The sequence below is a fragment of the Macrotis lagotis genome, chromosome 5, assembly GCF_037893015.1.
Source record: "Macrotis lagotis isolate mMagLag1 chromosome 5, bilby.v1.9.chrom.fasta, whole genome shotgun sequence".
NCBI classification, from domain to species: Eukaryota; Metazoa; Chordata; class Mammalia; order Peramelemorphia; family Peramelidae; genus Macrotis; species Macrotis lagotis.
Window position 1 is genome coordinate 23833384 of NC_133662.1, and position 19717 is coordinate 23853100.

General features: G+C 34.9%; 1 protein-coding gene across 7 annotated transcripts in view; it reads right to left on the reverse strand.

Annotated features, from left to right (window-relative positions):
* Positions 1-19717, reverse strand: part of SUPT3H (SPT3 homolog, SAGA and STAGA complex component) — a 682254-nt gene that overhangs the window by 151466 nt on the left and 511071 nt on the right. For all 7 annotated transcript variants that reach the window (XM_074237078.1, XM_074237076.1, XM_074237080.1 and 4 more), the window contains one exon: positions 17391-17530. In XM_074237078.1, the coding sequence (XP_074093179.1) occupies positions 17391-17530 (140 nt within the window). The remainder of the gene's footprint in view (positions 1-17390; positions 17531-19717) is intronic.

Sequence of the window (19717 nt, forward strand, 5' to 3'; positions counted from 1 at the left end):
AGTCATCACAGCATACACTCTGAATTTCTTTTTCAATATTGTTATAGGGTACATGCTGATTTATACATACACAAAACTAATTCTCAATTTTTTACATATTAACAACATGAATTTGTAAGATAACTAGAGTTATAAATTCATTTAATATAGCCAAAGATTTCATGCTTGATGTTGGACTCATTGGGGTTTTGTTGGCATATATATTGCAATGGCTTGCCATTTCCTTCTCCAGCTCATTTTACAGACAAGGACATTGAGGCAAGCAGAGTTAAATGATTTGCCCAGGGCCTCATAGCTAGTACATGTCTGAGGCCAGATTTGAACTTAGGAAGGTGAGACTTCTTGACTCCAGCCCAGCACTCCGTCTACTATGCCACCTAGCTACCCCAAAGGATAGGATTATATTTCCCTCAAAACCCAATGTTAAAAACTACTCAACAACTTCATCAAAATCTCTTCCACAGGGAAAATCAACTCTTCAATGCTGTTATCTGTAACAATGTCATTAGGAATGGATGTGAGATAACAACTAATGTTGATTCATTTTCAAGAAAATATATTCTCTAGCTTATGTGATTCATTTAGCCTAAATTCACCACAGTTCCAAAAGAAATAGGGTTGTGATGAGATTTTTTCATATTCTAAATGGTTTGCAATTTTTTTTGCAGATGTCTATAGCCTCAGAGAACCCATAATTCACTGAATAATACTGTAATATAACAACTCTCCTCTCTTCATTTATATGTGAAAGGATATGTGTCTCACATAAGTGGATGAAATTATTTTTAATAATACCATCTGACATTGATGGGAAAATTTGTTAAATGATCTAATGAATCCTAAAGTTGACTAAGAATTATAAGGGAATAAAATCTAGGTCACTGACAAAGGCTACTTACTTCTTTTTGATTATATTAAATTAAAATCAAGTGTTCATAATTATCTATTTGAAAAGTTTTAACAGCAGTATAAAGACACAACTGTGAGACTGCACTTTCCATTTTAATATGCCATGTGAAATGTGAAAAGTGCTAAAGACAAAACTAACCCTCTAAAATCGTCACTTTATTTACTTTTTTTTATTGAAAGTGTTTTTTTTTTTTAAAACAGAAAGTTGGGGCAGCTAGGTGGAACAGTGGATAGAGCGCTGTTCCTGGAGTCTGGAGTACCTGAGTTCAGGTCTGGCTTCAGACACTTAATAATTGCCTGGCTGTGTGGTCTTGGGCAAGCCACTTAACACCATTTGCCTTGCAAAAACCTAAAACAAACAAACAAAAAAAAAACTCTGAAAGTCAGGTCATTTTCAATGCACAATTTTACTGAGATTCAATTACTATTAGTGCCAGATAAGTGAAAAAACACTGCCTAGTGAGTCATTATCTAGAACAAAAAAATTTAGCCACTCAAAATTCTTCCCCCCACACACACACATAGACACACAAATAAAATCACACAAACACACATAAAATTACACAAATACACAATGGCTTCCATTTCTACAGCAATATGAACATTCTATAGGGAGCCATGCTTTAAAATAACAGGAGTTCTTAAAATTTCCTCATTTAAATATAATTTTTCATAAATTAAATAATTTTAATTGATTTCTAAGAACACTATAATGGTTTCTCTTGTGAAGTAAGGTTTCTATTTCTAATGTGTAGAATTATTAATTCCTTGTTTTTGAAAGTTTGAGTATTTCAGTGGTAGCTTTTCTTAATACAAGTACTGTACTCTTTTTTTTCCTTTGTCCTCTAATCAAAAACAACAAACTTTCCCCACTAATTTAGCTAATGTTTCTATTAGAACATTTGGAATTAAGATTCACTAAAAATTTTTGTAAAGATAATGGAATAGGAGGATGGCTGGCCTTTGAATCAAAATCCTAGATTCAAATTTTGCCTTGATATATAGACTAGTTGTGTGACTCTGGGCAAATCACATTTATTTTTCAAATTAAAGAAAAAATGTATTTGATTTAATCAGCACAAATCTGCCTTCTCCCCTTCTCAACTAGTCCTCCAATCCTTTTCAGTTATATAAGAAAAACAATCCCATTATGAATATGTATAATCAATCAAAAAAATTTTCCATACTGGCCATGACCAAAAACTATGGTTATTTCAATTTATATTCTGAGTCTTTTACCTCTCTATCAGGAGGCTGAGTGGTATGTTTCAATATTAGCTCTCTGGAATCTTGGTTGGTCATTACACTAATAAAAGTTCAGCTAAATCGTATTCTATTCCCAATAATATATCACAACTTGTTCATCTGTCCCCCAATTTATGGATATTTTCTCAAATTCTCATCCTTTGTTACCTCAAAAAGAGCAGTCAGTATTTTTGTACATTCACATAATTTTTTTGCTTGGAAGCAATCTTTCATTCTATCTCTTCTTCAATCTCCCTCACTCTTTCTCCTCTCTCTCTTCTATTTCCCTTTGGAAATTTCTTTTTATACTCACTCTGTGTGAGTATATATTCTAATTTCTTTGGACCAGTTCTTTATTTTTTTAAGGTTTTTTGGTAAGGCAATGGGGTTAAATGGCTTGCCCAAGGCCACACAGCTAGGTAATTATTAAATGTCTGAGGCCAAATTTGAACTCAGGTACTCCTGACTCCAGGGCCGGTGCTCTATCCACTGTGCCACCTAGCCACCCCTACATTTGAAGTTTTTCTGTAGTTCTGATCTTTCCATCAGGAATACTTGGAAGCTCTCTAGTTCATTAAAGATCCATTCATTTTCCTCTTTAAGCATTATATACTCAATTTGGGGTAAATTATTCTTTGTGTTAAGCCTATCTTCTTTCCCTTCTGGAATATACTTAATTTTCTCTTCTCATTTATAGCAGTAGCTGCTAAATAGCATATAATCTTGACTGTGACTCCTTGGTACTTGAATTCTTGCTTTCTGGATGCCTGCAGTAGTTTTCCTTTGATCTGGAAGCTCTGGATTTTGACTGTGATGATCCTGTGAGTTCAATTTTGGGGCTTCATTTAGTAGGTGAATTTCTATTTCTACTTTGTCCTCTTTTTCTAAGATATCTATGCAGTTTTCCTGAAAAATTATGTCTAGGCTTTTTTTTTTCATTATCACATTCAGAGCCAGTTATTCTTGTTTTCTTTTGTTTGGTTTTTGCAAGGCAATGGGGTTAAGTCAGAGACAAACATTCTTTTTTTTCCTCCAGCTATTTTCTAGGTAGGTTATTTTTGTTATGGTTTTACATTTTCTTCTTATTTTTCAGACTTTTGATTTTGTTTTTAATATTTTTATTCATTTTTAAACAATTGGTTTCTATTTGGCCCACTCTAATTTTTCAGGGAGTTTGTTACTTGGATTAGGTTTTATAGATCTTATGTCAAACTATTGATTCTCTTCCATAAATATCAAATCTCTTCTAATTTTTGAGAGCTCTCATTGTATTTATAAAAATATTTGAAAACTCATTTCACTGCTGCCAGAAATTCTAGTTGAGTTGATGCCTAAGCTGAGTTTTTTTTTTCCCTGAGGTATTATAGGAAGAAATTTTGGAGTCATTCTCATCTTGTCCATTTGTGTCTTAAGCATCCCTGCTTGCCACAATAATAGCTCATTTTGATGTGTTTGTTTTGTTTTCTTCCTATTTCCCCAGCCTATATCCTGACTCTGTGGTACATCTAGAAGGAAAGTCTGGGCTGGTCCTGTAGTTGTCTTATTGTGAGTATTTGGTGTGTTGTTCCAGGATCTCAAGGATAAGGTGGAGAATTGAAAACTTTCAGTGTTCCCCAAGTGGTCTGATCCAGGGCAAAAATCTGTTTTTTCCTCTGGTCTGTCCAGAGGTTCAAGTTCCTGACCTGGATTTGAGGCTGTGAAATCCTACTGTTGGATTTATTCTCTATCAGCTAATTGGAAAGTTGTAGACTTAGCTTTGATATAGGATTCCTGTTTTTGTAGGATGAACGAGAAAATGGAAGTGAGCACCTGCTCTGAGTCTGAGATAAACTGCTACTGAACTTCCTTCTTTCTTGGTATACTGCCCAAGTTCTCCCTACACAGATAAGGCTTCTCCCCACCCCCAACCATCCTTCATCCTAGACCACAAATCTCTTTCTTGGTCTGTCCTGGATTTTTGACTCTGATCTGGACAATGGGCAAAAAAATGCCAGTTTGGACCTGTCCCAGACTCTGAGAATATCTCAGCCTACGTATGAAACATCCTCATGTCCTTAATACACAGGCTCTTACTGGTGGCATTTTGAGGGAAAGGACTCCTGGCTCGACCCTGCCCCCAGTGTCTGTGGTCTTCTTACTTTCCCATATTGCTGGCCTAGACAAAGAACTCAGTGAGACCCTTTCAGGATTTCCACATTACAATTTGGTCTAGTGCATTTCTGGATCAGTTTGGAGGAGTGTGTGCACAAGAATTCATCACATTGCTCTCATCTACTCCATCTTGGCTCTATTTCCCACCATCCCTTTCTTTTCCGTCCTGACATTTCTTAGGGTTTTTTTTAGGTTTTTTTTTTTTTTTGCAAGGCAAACGGGGTTAAGTGGCTTGCCCAAGGCCACACAGCTAGGTAATTATTAAGTGTCTGAGACTGGATTTGAACCCAGGTACTCCTGACTCCAAGGCCGGTGCTTTATCTACTATGCCACCAAAGCCGCCCCCTGACATTTCTAAGGTACAGATGAAACACTGCTCTACATGAATGGGGAGATTTTTCCTATAATGAGAGTTCCTCATTTCAATGGAAATATTGGTTCTGACTAAAACAAATAGAATAAAATAACAAAATGGCTAAAATCTTTGGCATTTTATGTCATTTGATTGTCATCCAGAGAATTCAAAGTTGACTATATAATCAAGATTACATCTCCCTCCTCTCCCTCTCCTTTTAGTTGTCTTATGTCTCCACTCTGGAACATTCATAGTATTGCCAATCCCACTGAGGGGCAAAAGAAGGCAAACATTTGATTCTATTACCTCATCATATCTCCTACTATACCATGAGATTTAAAAAGATAAAGGATTATGTCTTATTGAATTCTGCCTTCTTATAGCACAGGACATATAATAGGCATTTAATAATAGTTTATTAGTTTAATAGTTTAATAGTTGAATGAATGACAATGGAAAATGAACAAAGGAAGAGCCAGCATTGAGTGAATGAAAATAAAAGGATTAAAATCATTTCACACTTTGATGGAAACATGGCTATATATAAGGACATCAATTCCATAAAAGGACCAAGGTTCTCAGGAAGTCAAAATTCTAAAAAATGAGTATTATTATAAACAACTTAGTCAAGTTCTACTCAATATCAAAAAAAAATTAAAGCTAGATCTTCAGCAAGGAAGAAGGGAAAGATATGCATGGTGGACAAAGGCTGAGACCTAAAAGGAGCCAGCTCAGAGAATCTGGGTAGGGAATGGGGCAGGGTATGGGAGGGAATGAGGAAAATGCTATGCAGAAGTCTAAATGAGGCTAAAAATCACTTGGTGCTCTTCAGAATTTCCTCAGTGTTTATTTTGTGGGTCCTGGTCCCTGATTTTCTAAAAAAGAGCAATGAGAAATTACCAGTGTCTTTTCAGTGACTGGTCATAAGATACATCAAAAAGAAAACAAATGATAATTATTTAATGAGTTCTGCAGATTTGGATAGGGTTGGGTATTTGATCCTCTACTAAGAAGCTGAATTCCCTTTTCCAAAAGAAAGGGGCTAGGTGGTCAGTGTTAGGACATCACAACCAGATACAAAACAAAGAAATTTAAAGAATTACACTGGGATTCAAAGTTTACTGCTGGAAATTCAAGATAAGAAAAACTAAATGTTTCTGTAAGAAGCAAAAGAATATCTACTGGAATTTCCAACACCAAAAATATACCTATAGTGACTATTGCCATTGATTTGAAAAGTATTGAAATTCTGAGTGTTTTGGAAGCTCAACATATCAAAATTGAAGCAATGTGACTATGAGAAGAAAAAAAACTTTAATATAATTATAGGAAAGTCAATTTCTGTAGAAAGACACTGGAGCAATCAAAGCAGTCAGTAACTAGAAAACAACAGGACTGACAATAAGGATAATATAAGGTGCTAATCAAAATATATAAAAAAATTTATGTAGATACTAAGTGAATTAGACATAATGCTTGCATTTTTGCTACCTAGATAACAAACTTCAAATTTCTCCCCAAATCACACCCATTCTCAACAAAAATAATGACATCAGGGATTACAGGATTTTGAACTGGCAAGGGTCTTAAAGATCTATCTGCTCTATGGTCATCATTCTGAAGCTTATTTTTTGCTTTGAGAAGAATAATATTAGGACTAAAGAACTGACAATAACTGAAAATTTTCACAGGAATTTATATGGATCAGGGCATTAAAGGTTTAGGAGTAATCACTCATTTAAGCAAAAAACAAAAACCAAAAAAAAATCTGAGCATAAGAATGTTATAACTAGAAGAGAACTTAGAAAAAAAATTTTAACCAAATGTTTCACTTTACTTGTTGGGAAACTGATGAGATTCTGACTTTGTCCAGGTCTTCTGTGTCCCATTGTAGTGTTCTTTCCACTACAATGTGCATATTCACTATACAAAGTTTAAAAGAGGGAGTGGCTAGGTGGACCAGTAGATAGAGCACTGGCCCTGGAGTCAGGAGTACCTGAGTTCAAATCCAGCCTCAGACACTTAATTATCTAGCTGTGTGGCCTTGGGCAAGCCACTTAACACCATTACCTAGCAAAAACCTAAAAAAGTTTAAGAGAAAGGCCACAATTGTCAAATTCTAAATTAAAAAATACCTGTAAATAAGAGATGAATAATTTTTAACAAAACTGATTTCATTATAATAGTAGGGAAGTAACTTTAAATCTAAAAGCAGGTTCCTATCAGAAAAGTAAAAAAGGGGAGCTAGGTGGCACAGTAGATAGAGCACTGGCCCTGGAATCAGGAGGACCCAAATCCAAATACAGCTTCAGACACTTAATTACCTAGCTGCGTGACCTTGGACAAGTCACTTAACTCCACTGCCTTAAATAAATAAAATTTTTTAAAAAAGGAAAATAAATGATCAGGATAAAACTATCAGTGGTGAGTAAGAACTTATTTCCAAATGAATTATATTAAATTAAATATGATGAGACATTAAAAAATACAAAAACGTTGGTTGGTTCAAAACACACTTTTGTTCCTATTTAGAAGTGCCAAAATGTTGAGATGAAAATAACAAAGATAAAGAAAAATCTGACTATATAACCACAATCTGCCTACTTCCTCTGGGGAATGTGGGTGAGAGAGGAAAAGAATGGAGAAATGTGAGCCATCAAGTATTCACGGAAAAATATTTTGGTTATTACAACTACCACAATTTGAGAACTATAAATGTGAAATGTAAATTGGTGGTAATTCCTGTGGTATTCCCAAATTAGATATTTTTAAACTGTTCCCTGCCAAGGTGTTTCTATAAACATGCTAGTGGATTGATATCTGAGAAAAACCCAGAACTGTATATTTACTAGTGGAGGTATCATTAAGAAAAACAAATTGAAATATTTGGAAAGGATAATATTGATTGATCCAATGATAAACAACTTCTCCTGGAAAAGTAAGAAGAGCATTTATCACTGCAGTTCTGGAACAGGAAAGCCTGCAGCATGTGTGGATTCAGGATTTGTTTCGAATATTTGCACTGAGCTGTGCCTGCCCATATTCTCTCTCTAAACAGTTCCTCTTTGCTTTATCAAATCCCAGGGGGGGAACAGAGCTCCTTGCAAAGGCAAGAAAGGTATTTATATGGGCTTGGAATAGGACTGGAGGGTGGTAGATAGAACAAGGATGTCAAGTTAATTCTATGTATTTTATTCTTGGCAGCTTCATTTAGTGGGAGTGGGGGAGGTAAGGAGATATCCCTAATATTCCAGAATCAGGTGGGAGGCACCTCTCCTTTCAAATCTATATTAGAGAAAAATAGGAATTAGCAGGTTCTTCTTTGAAAATGCAAATATCCCTTTGGAAGTTTAAACCTAATTCATACCCAAGTATAAGTGAATTTAATCTAAATCAGATCAGCAGAACTCGAGAAATAAGATTTCTAATGTGACAGAATGGGGGGGGGGACCTAGGAGCAAAAAATGTGGCTTGACTTGTGAGAGAGACCTCTAAATAATGAGAGGAAGGTCCAAGGAGGCAGAAGGTAGGGAAGTATTTTGGAAACGGAAGAGGAGAGTAGGAGAGTAACTGTGGTACTAGAAATTTTCTTTTACTGATGGAGTAGGGGAATGACCCACCAATCATTATTGTATGTATGAGGCATTTTTTTCTTATGTAAAGCCTACAAGTAAGGAATGCCAAGAGTAGGGGATGAGGCAGTGACAGGGAAGGAGAGATACATATTTAATCCATCAAGCAACAAACATTTATTAAGTGTTATGATATTACATGTACCAAACATGAGGGATACAAAGACATAATCCTGTGAGTAAGGTATCAGGACTGATTTCTAAATCAGTGGGGGAATTTGGGCCTTTGACACTTTGGAAGTTGGAACTTTTTACGGAAAAGCTAAGCATTCAGCTTTAGTGTGGTAGGCAATGTCTAGAAATGCCTTCAGGAACTCTCAGTTGTGGAAGGATTCACACACAAACACATACAACAAAGCGAGTATTGATAAGAAGAGAGGACCTATATCTATGCTGAGAAGTGATGCTTAGCTGATGCTGCCTTCTGGGGTATGAAGGCTAAAGTGGTGACATTGTAGGACAACATAGAAACAATCTTCTTGGTTTTTGTTTTTGCAAGGCAATGGGGTTAAAGTGACTTGTTCAAGGTCACAGAGCTAGGTAATTATTAAGTGTCTAAGGTAGAATTTGAACTCATGTCCTTTTGACTCTAGGTCCCGTGCTCTATCCATTGGGCCACTTAGCTGCTCTAGACACAATCTTTTTTTAGGGTTACTGATAAAGGGTAGATTTATAAAGATAAAATAATTGTAATTATTCTGGCTAAAGGAATGATTGTCTAGCATGTCCACAAGAGTTTAAAACATGTAAATTCTCTGGTTCATGGGGCATGAAGTATTTGATTGACACAGTTTCAGATATTGGGGACCTGGTGCCAGTTTAAATAAAGAGTTTGAGAACTTAAGTTTCACTGAAAGGGGAGTACCAGGTTTAACTAGCAGCTAGCAAACCTTTTTAAGGCAAACTTAGGACAAAGGAACAAGGCAAAGCCAAGATATGACATTGAAAGAGTTAGAGTTACAAAAACCTTTAGGAGAATAAAGGAAGTTTATGTTAGGTCACTCACTGCAGGAAGGTTCAAAATCCAGGGAGAAAAATCTTTGAAATAATGAAGGGAAGAGTGTCTCTTCATGGAAGGAATAAGGAGCAAGGGTAGGACCACAAAAGGACCCAGAACCACTGAAAACTTCAAGTGTCAGAGATGCTCCTTCAGTGCAAGAAGATACAAAACCCTTAAAGAAATAGCTAGAGGAGCCTTCTGAAAGTTAGGGAAAGTTGGAGATAGTTCTGAGTCACAGATTCTAAAACTATCAGCCTTGGCCATCTGAATTTCCTCTGGCTAAAACACTTTAATCCAACAATCAATTCACACTGAAACAGTTGGGATTCCATGATCTGGAAGAAGACTTTGGCTAGGACATAGCAAGATTAAGAAAGACTGAAGACTACTGCATAGACAGGCAAAGATAGATATTTAACTGTCATTACTGGCATACATTTATTTCTTTTAACTATTTCACTTATCATTTATAAACATATATGGTGATGCCACATGATAAATTTAACAGAAATGTGTAAAAATTACAGATGAAATGCAATTTGAAAACTTCTCTTCATTATCATTTTGTTTCAATATGGATAATTGGGGGCACAAATCAAACTTGAGGAATATCCTGAGAGTCTTTAAAAAGTTACCACATTTTATCACAAATCAACTCTTGAAAAGGTATGGCAAAAGATATGCAGAAAAACAACAACAAAAAACCCTTGCCATTCACTAATACCTTCAGACCCCTTACAGACAACTGCTATATAACTATTCTTCCCCATTTTATTCTTACGGAATTCGTTTTTTGGTATCCAAGAATATGATTTTACATTTGTATCTGTTGAATTTTACCTTACTGGGTTGAACTGAATTACTAATCTTTTTGCATCTGAATTCTGTCAATCAATGTATTAGCTGACCTTCTCTGATTTGTGTCATGTGCAAATTTGAAGAGCTTATCTAAAAATTATTGATAAAAATGATAAAAAGTACAGGCTCAAAGATTGATCCTTGTTGGTGTGCAGGGAGATAGATCTACATTTCTACTAAAATTGAACTGTAAACTTTTTTAGTCTGGCCATCTGACTAGTTCTGAATGAATCTAATAATTGTCTATTCTACATTTTCTGCATTCACTTCCCCCTCCCATCACTCCCCAAGAATAATGAGATACCTTATCAAAAGACTTAGTCACTATTTTCCCAGACTGGTAAATCCTATGGGAACTTGCTCTCTCTTGACAGAAACTTTGAAATATTATAGATAAACCAGGATTTCCAACATGCCATGAAGCACTGGAGAAGGATTTCAGTGTAGGCCAATAGCTCTCAAAAGTGTGTTCCATGGACCCCTGAGCCACGGATCCTAAGAGCCTTTCAGGGGTCCTCTAGCTGGAAACTTTTTTTTTCCTATTAATGCAAAGGCATATTTGCCTATTAAAATATTGCTCCCTTTTCTAACTACATCACTGTGTGAGGTCACATTTTCTTCCTAGAATTCAACCAAAACGACATATTGCAACAGAATTGAATGCAGAAGCAGATATGAAAATCCAGCTGTCTTCTATTAAACCAAGTATTATAGAGATTTGCAAAAATATGTAAAATGATGCCATTCTTTTAAATAATTTTTTTTTTGTCTTGGAAAAGTTTTTTTAAATAAAATATATGCAGTTAGGGGGCATGTAATGGGTTTATTATTGTTACTTTTTAAATGAATTAATAAAAATAAAATACATAGGCTTTAATTTTTAATATTACAAATGTTGATAGATAAAACACATACAGACAAAAGTTCTTTGGGTTCCTCAATAACCTTTGACAGTATTGAAGGGACCTAGAGACCAAAAACTTTGAGAAATATTAATATAGGTAAATGATAGTATTCAACAAATATTTATTGAATTACTGTTGTATTGAATGTAATTAGTTGAACAGGAAGGGAGTTGGATTTACAGTTATAAAAACCAAAGTTCAGGTTTCATCTTTGCTTCTTTAATGTAAGTCATAATTGCTGGCTTTACATAGTATTTTTAGGATGTTTAAATGCCTTACAAAGAACTCTTTTTAGCTTTATAATAACTTATGAGAAGAAGCTTCTAAAACAGTATTACCTCCCTTTATGGATGAAGAAATTAAGCTCAAATAAGCACCTGTCTATGATTACAAAGATAGGAATAAAGAGATATGATTCAAACCCAGATCTCTCCTGACTCCATTATCAGCATGCCCCCTACTATAATGAACTGCATCTTTTCAACACATGTGAACAATGAACTTGCAGGGGCGGCTAGGTGGTGCAGTGGATACAGCACCGGCCTTGGAGTCAGGAGTACCTGAGTTCAAATCCGACCTCAGAACTTCATAATTACCTAGCTGTGTGGCCTTGGGCAAGACACTTAACCCCATTGCCTTGCAAAAAAAAAAAAAAAACCTAAAAAAAAGAACAATGAACTTGCCTATTAGCTAAATTTAGGTGGTGCAATGGATAGAGTGCTAGGCCTAGAGTCAGGAAGACCTGAGTTCAAATCTAGCCTTAGACACTTACTGTGTGACCCGGAACAAGTTACTTAATTCTATTTGCCTCAGTTTCCTTGTCTGTAAAATGAGCTAGAGAAGGAAACAACAAACAATGCCAGTTTCACTGGGGATCTACTGAATAACTTCCATCACAGTGGTAAAATCTTTGGCCAACATATAGCTTTCTGTTTCTATGCATTGCTTGATGCTTTTTCATAATCAACAAACAATAAGCACAATGAGATCTTAATTTCTTTGAATTTTCAGTTAATTGTGAGATGGTAAAGATGTCATCTACTGATGAATATTGTTTGTAAAAGTACTATAATTCTTTAAAAATAGCCCGATTTCATGGATATTTGATTCTCTTAGAGATTTTTATATAGATGAAAGAAGAGACATATGAAAGTTCTCTCAGTCAGCTTCCTACAATATTAATAAGGTATAAGATTTTTTTCTTATACCTTTGATACCTTGCTTTCCTTTTTCTCCCCCCCCCCACTTTTTGTCCAATCTGAGGAAACATTATAGATAGATAATGAACTAGGACCAGAGTTGAAAAAAAATAAGCACCATGGATTGCTTTTATGTTTCAAGCTTCCCATAAAAGCAAAGGTCTATGTACTCAGTACTAACATTTTTTGTGTGATCCTATATGGTGGAAATACCTTTGTCTTCAAAGAACTAAAGATAAGTATATCATCTAGGGGACAACAAAGAACAATTTTGGTGTAAGTGGGTTGCAGCATAAAAACAACTAGGAGTACTGAGGAAGAACTAGACAGGAATACTAGACAATGTCAAGGAATAGTATGAAAAGGAGACAGACAAGTCATGTGTGAGAGTGAGGAAGGCTTCCAACATATTTAGTAAACCTCATGTGGGGAACTTTTGGGAGCTCCTAGAGGAGAGGAGTGCAGATTGGGCAAAAATGGACAGATTACAACTTGCATAATTGTAGGGAGCTCCTGAATCATGCAAGGAGATTACATATTAAGTATTTTGAGTAAATTTGTAGTGGACCCAGTCAGCATGGCTGTGCGACCAAGTCAACAAGCACTTAGTAAGTGCCTACTTCATGATATTTGGGGCTATGGCTCAAGGTATTACAAATAAAGAGAATTACAATGCCAGCTCAAAGAAAGCTAAGTAGGGGGAGATGATATCCAAACTATGTAAAAACTAGGCATTTAAAGGACCAATTGAAGATTATTTCAGAGTAAAGTAAGAAGGCAGAAATAAGGAGGGAGAGCATTCCAGGCATGAAGGGTCAACAGTGAAGATGCTTGAAGTCTGGAAATGGACATGTGCAAGGAAATGCCCAAAGGCTGGTATCATCAGATCACAGAGCATAGGGAGGGGGGAGTTGGGTGTGAGAAAGGGCCAGGAATGAAGGGTTTTAAAACCAAACATGGGATTCCCATTTGATTCTGGATGTCAGAAGCTGCTGTGATCTATTGACTAGAGCATGACACAGTTGGTTCTACACATTAGGGAGACTGCTTTGATAGATGAGTGGTGCATAGACTGGGGTGGGGAGAGATTTGTGGTAGGGAGTCACTCCCAGAATGAACTCTTCATCAACCACATTACTAGACAAAAACAATATCAATCTAATCACTGTGAAGGGAGGCAATAATAAAACCCTGAACTATGTTCCACTACTGCCCTAAGTAGTACACTATGCCTTGAGTATTCCACCCACCCTTCTTCAAAAACTTTCCTTTCTTTACCCTTAACCCTTCCCTCAAAACAACAAAAACAACAACAACATCAAACAACTGGAAACAAAAGTTTTTGATTGGCTTAATTTGCAAGAACTGGTTGATACAAAGGAAGAATATTTACTAAATGGAACTCAAAAAATCTGTAGACCTGATAAATGGATTTGAAAAATGAGTACCATGGTTTAGTAATTACTTCTTTCATTGAGAATTACATTTCTTTGAGACATCCTCTTTTTGGCTTTGGCAGTTATTAAAACTAGTATCAAAATGAATTGAATTTAGAACCAGAATTTCAAATAACTATTATTAAGTGATAAGTAAACTAAGTTTCAGAAGTAACAATGTTTATTTATATTGTTCTCACTTAAAATAGCATTATGAATAATTTCAGTGAACAAACACTTTGTACCATTATTTTAAAATCTTATTTAAAAGTGTCTATTTTTGTAAGATTTATAATAAAGATGAAATAGTGGTTTAATAGGATACATAAATTTTATAATCATATACACACATACATATATTTTTATATACACACATACATTGGGAAGATAATTTGCTCAAAATTTTCTAGTAATAAGGATGCACATTAAAAAAACCTAGCTAATGAAATCTTACCTATCCTTTAAGACTCAGCACAACTATCACCTTTTCCCATACATGAATGAATAAAACATTTACTAAGTGCTTACTATTTACAAAACACTGTGATATGCTCTGAGAGTAGAAATAGAAAATTAAGACAGTCCCTGCTCTCAAGGAGCTCACACTTTAAAGAGGGCAACAGCACATAGAAACCTAATCCTCTCAGCCTGAAGTGAACTTCCTTTTCTCTGATCTCTCAATATTTTACATTTTATTTTATTTGTGGGTATCTATAAAGTTCTTGATCAGATTCAGGTGCCTAAAATAGTACACTGCACAAAAATAAGTGCTTTAATAAGTGTTTGTTGGATGAAAATTAATAAATCTTACTTATACCTAAAGTCATATGGTGTTTAATATTAAAAGATTAGTGAGGTAATGAAGGAAATTAAGAGGAGCACAGAAAATTTATTCTTCAAATAAATCTACAGATAGTAATAGAAAAGACTTGGTATAGTATATCTTCATCAAACCTTTGCAAACTCCAGTATCTCTTGTGAGTTTTTACTTCTATAGTAATTTTTTTTTCCTCCTCTAAATTCTATCATAAAAGAAAAAAAAAACCCAGGAATAAGCTCTGTTTGCAAATCTGTACTGTGTTCATGCAGTCTAGGGGAGAATGTAGTAAACAAAGTTTCTGCAACCATAAGTGATGCTTAAAGGAAAATTAAATCACTGAGTGATGCCAGAACTGATTATTCTACTGCACTTTAAAAGCAAAAGGCTGCTGTCTATGAGCCCAAAGTGGTTTCATATGGACAGCCACAGTTGTGGTTTACTCTTGAAACTGTAACCTGTCAAATTAGAAGCAGGCAATGTCTTAGGCCTTTAACGGTTCTACTTTCTACCGTCTACAGTCAAGTTATGTCTACAAGTTCAGCTTTCCCCTGCCCCCACCCCTCCTAGCTATAGTGTCTGCTATTTGGACTAGGAGCATCTCAAGGCTACTCTTTGTTATCCAGACTAGAGAGGCTCTTAAAATAACAAAGCAAAGCTTCATGAAATGACCAATCTAATTTGCAAGGCCTTCATTGAGCTGAATAGGTTTTCCAACTATTTATGATGGCTGGTGGTTTTCCTATCTATACTCTGTGTGTGTGTGTGTGGGGGGGGGCATGCATACAATAACTACACACCAAGGCAAAGACCCTTGTGTGTACATTCTAGCTCTTTCTTCCCTGTAACTACGAGGACTGCTGGGAATTCCCTGCCACCTCATTGACTCATCATTTTTCAAAACAGCTCGCCATTATCAGGAGGTCATCCTTTGTATGGGTATCTTAGTTCTGCTCTTCCTCTGACAGTGAAGGGATTCCCTTTCAGGTAATTAACTGGGCTCCTAGAGATTTTCCAGGGAAAACTGAGAAGCTATTTGTTCAAGTTCACTATTGTTCACAAGCGGGCTACACATTCCTCAATAACCAGCAATGAAAAATGAATGTGAAGGAGTGCAGAAGCTCATGACACATTTTTCTTGCTTGAAAATATAATTTTAAAAAATGTTTTAAAAATAAAGCATAAACAATATTTTCTTTTTGGATAATGCATCATAAATGAAACCATGCCACTAAACAATCATATCCTGTTTAGGACATAATGACATCAGAAATATGTGTTTATCATCTGCTTTGGACAACTTAGCATGTTTTTGGCCCAAGGCAAAGTGGAACTAAAACCATTTGCAGTTGTCCAAAACCAAGATAACCACACATTTCTGAGGTAATTGATACCTAAAAGGAACACTGCCTTTAGATCACAGTTCATGATCTAAGCATACTAATTCTTTAAAGAAGGTTGTTAAAGTTTATAAAGCATGTATGTCTATTGGACTTCCTCCAAAACTTAACATGGGATAATTATATTCTACTGCACAAAGAAACTATGATAAAGTAGGCAACAGAGCACAATAGCCATCCATCCTTTGGAGGTCTGATAGTAGTACTTTGTCCCCCCCCCCCCTTAAAAAGCAGGACAAAATCAGTGATTTCTTGAATTATAATAGTAGCAATGAAAAAATGAGTATTTCTTATATTTGTGAGATCTACCAATAGACTTAATCATGATGAAATTCCTCTGAGGTGGAGGGTAGGGATGTTATCAGCTGATTTTATAGCTGAGGAAACTGAGCAGCAGCTGATCAGTCATAAAGAGAACAGAATCAAGTCTTCACTTCTGTAGATAAGACTGTCATTTACAACTAGTGTTAGCAAACAACTCTCACTAACCTGGAACTATAACAGTATACAATGAATAAGTAAGGAAAGGTCAATTTCAAACTCTGCCTAAACTTTTTTTCATAATATAAGCCCATGCCTAAAAACCATCAAATTTATCTTTGTTAAATAAAAACAAACAAAATACCTAAAAATGCAGATGAATATTTTTTAAATGTATGTTAATGGACTGAAATGTACATTATTCAAAGTAACAAGAGTCAGTACTTTTTTCTAGGGGAAAAAAAGAATAGGATGAAAGACAAAACTACTGGGCCCACCATTTACTTTTTATATTACCATAGGTAAATCATTTTATCTTTCTAAGCCTCAGTTGCATCATTTGCAAAATGGATGTGGGAAAGGGAAATGGATGTGGGAGGAAAAAGGAAGATTTTTTTAAAATGCAGTCTAGAAATATGAGTAAAATATAAGTATCAAGGAAAAACTGCTAAAAATCTCAGTAGTTCTAAGTTTGTAATGTACTTTGCAAATATAATTTTCAACCATGCTATGGCAAGACATACGAAGGACATGTGGGGAGAGAAAATGTCTACATGGACTCTATCTATCTATCTATCTATCTATCTATCTATCTATCTATCTATCTATCTATCTATCTTTCTGCCAAGAGTAGACAAAAATATTCTGCTAATTAAATTAGAGCTAGCCACATTTCTCAAATGCACACATACACACACACACACACAAAGAACATAAGCAGCAGTTGATAAATACATTTTAAATTCTCATGTATACAATTCTTTGCTGACAAAAAGATAACAAAAGGAGATCATTACTTTTCTTTTGGGATGGCATATGGAAAACTAATGACTTAATACAAAGATGATTAAAGAAATTAATGAAAAAGAGGGTAAGGAAAAATAGATAAGAACACGGGTAGAGGAAGAAAGGAGAAGGGAATCAATTTCTGGCATAACATTAAGCCTATCAACATATAAAACAGGCTGGATATAAGGAGGGAAGAGGAGAGAAAATACTGCACCTCCATTCTCTCTTGTTTAATGTCATCGATCTCATCATCTTCAAACATAGCCAAGAGTTCTCCTGTCTGATCGATAGAGTGGAGGAAGTCTTGGGCTATTTTCTGCCTTTTGTTGACATTGCTACTGCTGCTGAATTTGTCTTCATATAGATAAGAAAAGAAAACAAAGATAATTTTATCAGCAATTCTGAAAAACAAAATCAATTATTATATATATATATACATATATATATATGTATATATATTATATATATATATATATATATATATGTATATATATATATATATATATATATATATATCTGATCTGAAGAGAATCCTTTTGGAATCAAATCAAATGAATTTTACAAAGGAGAATGCTTGTCAGTCTCCTAAAACAGGGACCAGGAATCAAGAGCACTAGCTTTGTTCCTTGTTTTATATACTTACCTTGGGGGACATCACTTTGGTTCTTTTCTATAAAATATTAACAACATAAGCTACTTACCTTAGGGATATAAAAAGTATCAACTGCTTAAGTCTGTAGAACATTTAGCTCCCTGTTTTTTTGTTATTATTTTTTTCACATGTAAAGCCCAATGCTTACTTATAGAAAAGTCTTTACTAGTAAATTTCTCTGTAAACATGTGAATAGATGGAAGAATCTACATGAACAAGGAAGCCATGAAAAATGGAGCCCTAACTATCTTTAGATTTGATCTATGTATGTAGTCCAAGTTGGGCATGTTATAGAAAAACATTTTGCTTATTTGAAGGCTTAGGGTCTTTGGATCATAGATGCAGAATTGGAAGAGACCCTAAAGAGTTGTGTCCCACCAATGCTCTATATTGGGTCTGTGCATTTTTCAGATGAGGAAACTGAAGCCCATTTCAGGTCTTGCAGTTGAGAAAATTAGTGAATGTTATAATTTGAACTTTATTCATTCTTAACCTTTTACTTTTGCACCAAAAGGTAACAATGTAAATAGAAATTAAATGAACATGACATAAACTTGAAATAAAGAGATAAATTTTAAAATTTATGATTGAGTTGAATCTGTGTATTTTTTGGCTGAGCAAAGAAACAAATCATCCCTCTATTTACTAAATGTCCAGGATTACAAAGGATTTCCAAAAATCTATAAAATAAAGGGAGATGATCTCTAAAGAAGCCTTTCCAATTCTACTCTCATATGAGTCAAAAATGAATAATAGGTTTCATTTATAGTGAAACTTAATGATTAATAAAGCTCTTTTCTCATAATAATCATGTCAATAAATAACATTCCCATTTTGTAAATGAGGAAACTAAGTCTCTGAGAGGTTAAGTGAATTTTCCCAATGGTCACAAAGTTAATGTCTGAGGTAGGATTTGATTCCTTGTTTTTCCTTAAACTAAGTCTGGTGCTTTTTCCTGTACAATGTAAATCATAAATGATCTAACTGTAACCTGGAATAAATTCTTTCCTTCAAATATATTTTAAAAGTTTATGACCATGGCTGATAAATGAGAGGTGTGTAATAACTGGTCAAAATTTAATGGCATTCACCAGATTCATGAATTATTATTATTATTTTTTAGATTTTTCAAGGCAATGGAGTTAAGTGGCTTGCCCAAGGCCACACGGCTAGGTAATTATCAAGTGTCTTAGGCCGGATTTGAACTCAGGTACTCCTGACTCCAAGGCCAGTGTTCTATCTACTGCACCACCTAGCCATCAATGAATTATGTTTGAAACTGAAATGAAGCTTTGATCTGTTTTGCTTGAAAGTCAAAAGAAGTCACACAAAGTGAGAAAAAGAAAAATCTGCACACCTAATCTTTAGTTTTTCCAATGGCATCTCTTAAGAATGCATTTATCATAAAAACTGACTCATATCACTTCTATTTATTGTCCTGTGAAGATTTTATAAAGCAATAAGTAAGGTGGGACTTGAAGACTAGAATGAATTCCATAATCTCTAAGGTCCATTATTCAGTAATTAAAAGTTAACAAGTGAACAATCTTCATTTTAAATACTGAGCTAAGAAGTCAGTTGATTATATTTAACACTTCTAAGATACAAGATTGTCTAATTTACAAGTGGTAACAATTAGAAAAAAAAATGTGGTAGGTTTAGAGGAGAATCAAAAAACTCTACATTGGACCTATGCCTATTCAGTCTATAATAAATCTAATACTTTAGAAGAGATAAAATGCTTTAAAAAATTATAAGGGAATGAGAGGAACAGGAAAGTCCCTAGGAGAATTAAAAGAAATAAAACCTGAAGCAAGGGAAAGTGTTGAATGTATCTAAACTATTTTAAGAGACAGATGAGTAGTTCAGGGAAGAGTGTTGTTGGACCT